General features: G+C 36.4%; 1 protein-coding gene across 1 annotated transcript in view; it reads left to right on the plus strand.

The window, feature by feature from the left end:
- The window catches only part of LOC144547838 (uncharacterized), a 10,094-nt gene extending 8,017 nt beyond the window's left edge, over positions 1-2,077 (plus strand). Inside the window, exons 2-4 of the mRNA XM_078296519.1 lie at positions 745-806; positions 856-1,397; positions 1,796-2,077. Of these exons, the coding sequence (XP_078152645.1) occupies positions 745-806; positions 856-1,397; positions 1,796-1,803 (612 nt within the window). The 3' untranslated portion in view covers positions 1,804-2,077. The remainder of the gene's footprint in view (positions 1-744; positions 807-855; positions 1,398-1,795) is intronic.
- Positions 2,078-2,301: the final 224 nt, after the last annotated feature.

The following is a 2,301-nucleotide window of genomic DNA, read 5'->3' on the forward strand; positions in this document are numbered from 1 at the left end:
ACCATAATAAATGCCAAGTCCTTAATTAGTGCTATATTTAGACTTGTGATATCCAACTGACAAATAAAATCAAAGTTCACCAAAAAAATAAAAATAAAAAAATCAAAGTTATAAAAATTTACGACATCACTTCGTAAATATATCAAATTTTTTATTTTTTGGCATACACTCTAAATAAGAAAACTTTTTTTTCACAAAATTATTCAAATCAAAATACTAAGATCTCTTAAAAAAAACAAAAAAAATAAAACATGGGGCGCCCCAGCCAGGGGCACTCCGCTAGTTGGTATGGAGCGCCCCAGCCACGGGCGGTCCACTTGTGTTTTGGGCCGCCCGTGGGCCTGGCGGTTGGGGCATTTTTAATAAAAAAATAAATGTAAGGTTATTTAAAATTTTTTTTTTAAGGATATTAATAAAAATGGCCATAAATAATGCCCATTTATATGCTTGTTATAATTGTTGCTTGTAATTTTGTGAACTCTGTTGTTTAAACAATTTTTTTTTTGTTGATTAAATGTAGGATAGAAAATGTCTTCGTTAAATGCGATAAAAAGATGCAAACATCTTTTCATTTTCATTGAAATTGCTGCTCTCCTTAAAATAAAACAATCCCAATAACGTTCATAAAATAAATTCATTTTTCGCATGATATCATTACAAATTCGGTAATTATTCGTTTATAATTTAGAATACCTTCATGTATAGTATAGGTTGGCTTTAAATTCAATACTATGTTGATTCCAGGTAGATGATGCTATTGGGCAAACCAGAGATAGCATTGGGACTCTAAGAGAGGAGAAGGATGCGTTGGAGGAACGATGTTCCCGAGCAGAGGCTGAGGTTGTGACTTGCGAGGCTGAAGGCAGTACTGGCAGGTGCAGCTTCCGCCTGGGAGAAGGAAAAGGCTGAGGTGGCGAGCCTGAAGGCAGAACAGGCACATGTAGCATCTGCCTGGGAGAATGAGAAGGCTGAGGTCGCGAGGCTGAAGGGTGCAGCATCTGCTTGGGAGAAGGAGAAGTCTGAGTTGGAGAGGAAGGTTGAGCATTTGGAGGAAGTTCTTGCTGGGGAGTTGTACTTCCAAAAAGAAAAGGAACGCTATGAAGGTCTGCTTCAGGAACTCAAAGGTCAGATGCAAGTTGCAAAGGTAGAGAGGGAACAAGCTATTTTAGCGTTGTATGAGGTTGAGTCAAAGTTGAAGGGGAAAAGGTACAAGGTTGGAAAGTCTGCATCTGAATGGAAGATTCCTGAGCACCTCACTTTGCCTCCTTCAGATGCAGTGCTGAGTACAATAAGAAACAGCCAGGCTTTTGCTCCCTTCAGTCGCCAGATTGAAAAGGAAATCCTTGAACATGATGCAACACAATGCAAGATCACCAAATCAAGTAACAATAAAAAAGGTGCAGTTTATATAGTCTTATTAGGAGCATGGTGACATAAGTACTGCTAATTAAATTTTCTTGCAAACCAACCAAATGTTTGTTGTTACCATTGAAGAGTTGTAACAGTTATGGGTACCAGAATGTCTTACCAACCAGTTCGGTTAAGGTCCCATAGCAAGCAGCCAGATTGTCAATGTGACAACATCAAGAAGAACAGTGTATTTAGTCAAAGATACATTCGAAAATGTACCTGCAATACTTGGATAAATCGCCAACAGTATAAGCATTTTAAATTGATACATCCTTTTACCCTGTTAATTAAATTCACTCTTCATCAACTTTTTGCTGCATGTTTAATCAGTCATTATTTGAGTCGTTTATACTTGGTAAATTGAATAGGTGTGTCTCTTTTGCAGTAATATAATTATCGGAAACCAAGTGAAGAGTGCTTCGTACCAGATCTGTAGGATATGAGGAAGCAACAAAACGCATAATCTCTTCAAGGGCGATTTTGTACCAGTTGCTTTTGTGAGTTGTATTCTTGATGGTAACATGTATGAACATATTTGATCTGTTAGCGTGCTGTTCTGGCGTCTTGGATCTGATAGTATGTCGTTCTGTATTTTTTTCGTTGGAAAACAATAGTTGCTGATAGTTAGTTGGACAAAAGTTATATTATGGTAGTAGGAGTGTCAATGGTATATTCGATAAGGCGGGTATGAGTAAGGTTTTTTTTTCGTTAGCTTATTTAATATGGATATGGATAATAATTTTGTCCGTTAACTAAATAGATAAGAGTATGGGTAATGGCTATTTCATACCCGTTACTCTATAGGGTAATTATAAAATCTAAATATATATTCAATTTAATTTTCAACCCACTTAAATATATATTTGTGTTTTTGAATTTTCTTCCTTTATA

Source organism: Carex rostrata, chromosome 32 (genome assembly GCF_964058835.1).
Source record: "Carex rostrata chromosome 32, lpCarRost1.2, whole genome shotgun sequence".
NCBI classification, from domain to species: domain Eukaryota; kingdom Viridiplantae; phylum Streptophyta; class Magnoliopsida; order Poales; family Cyperaceae; genus Carex; species Carex rostrata.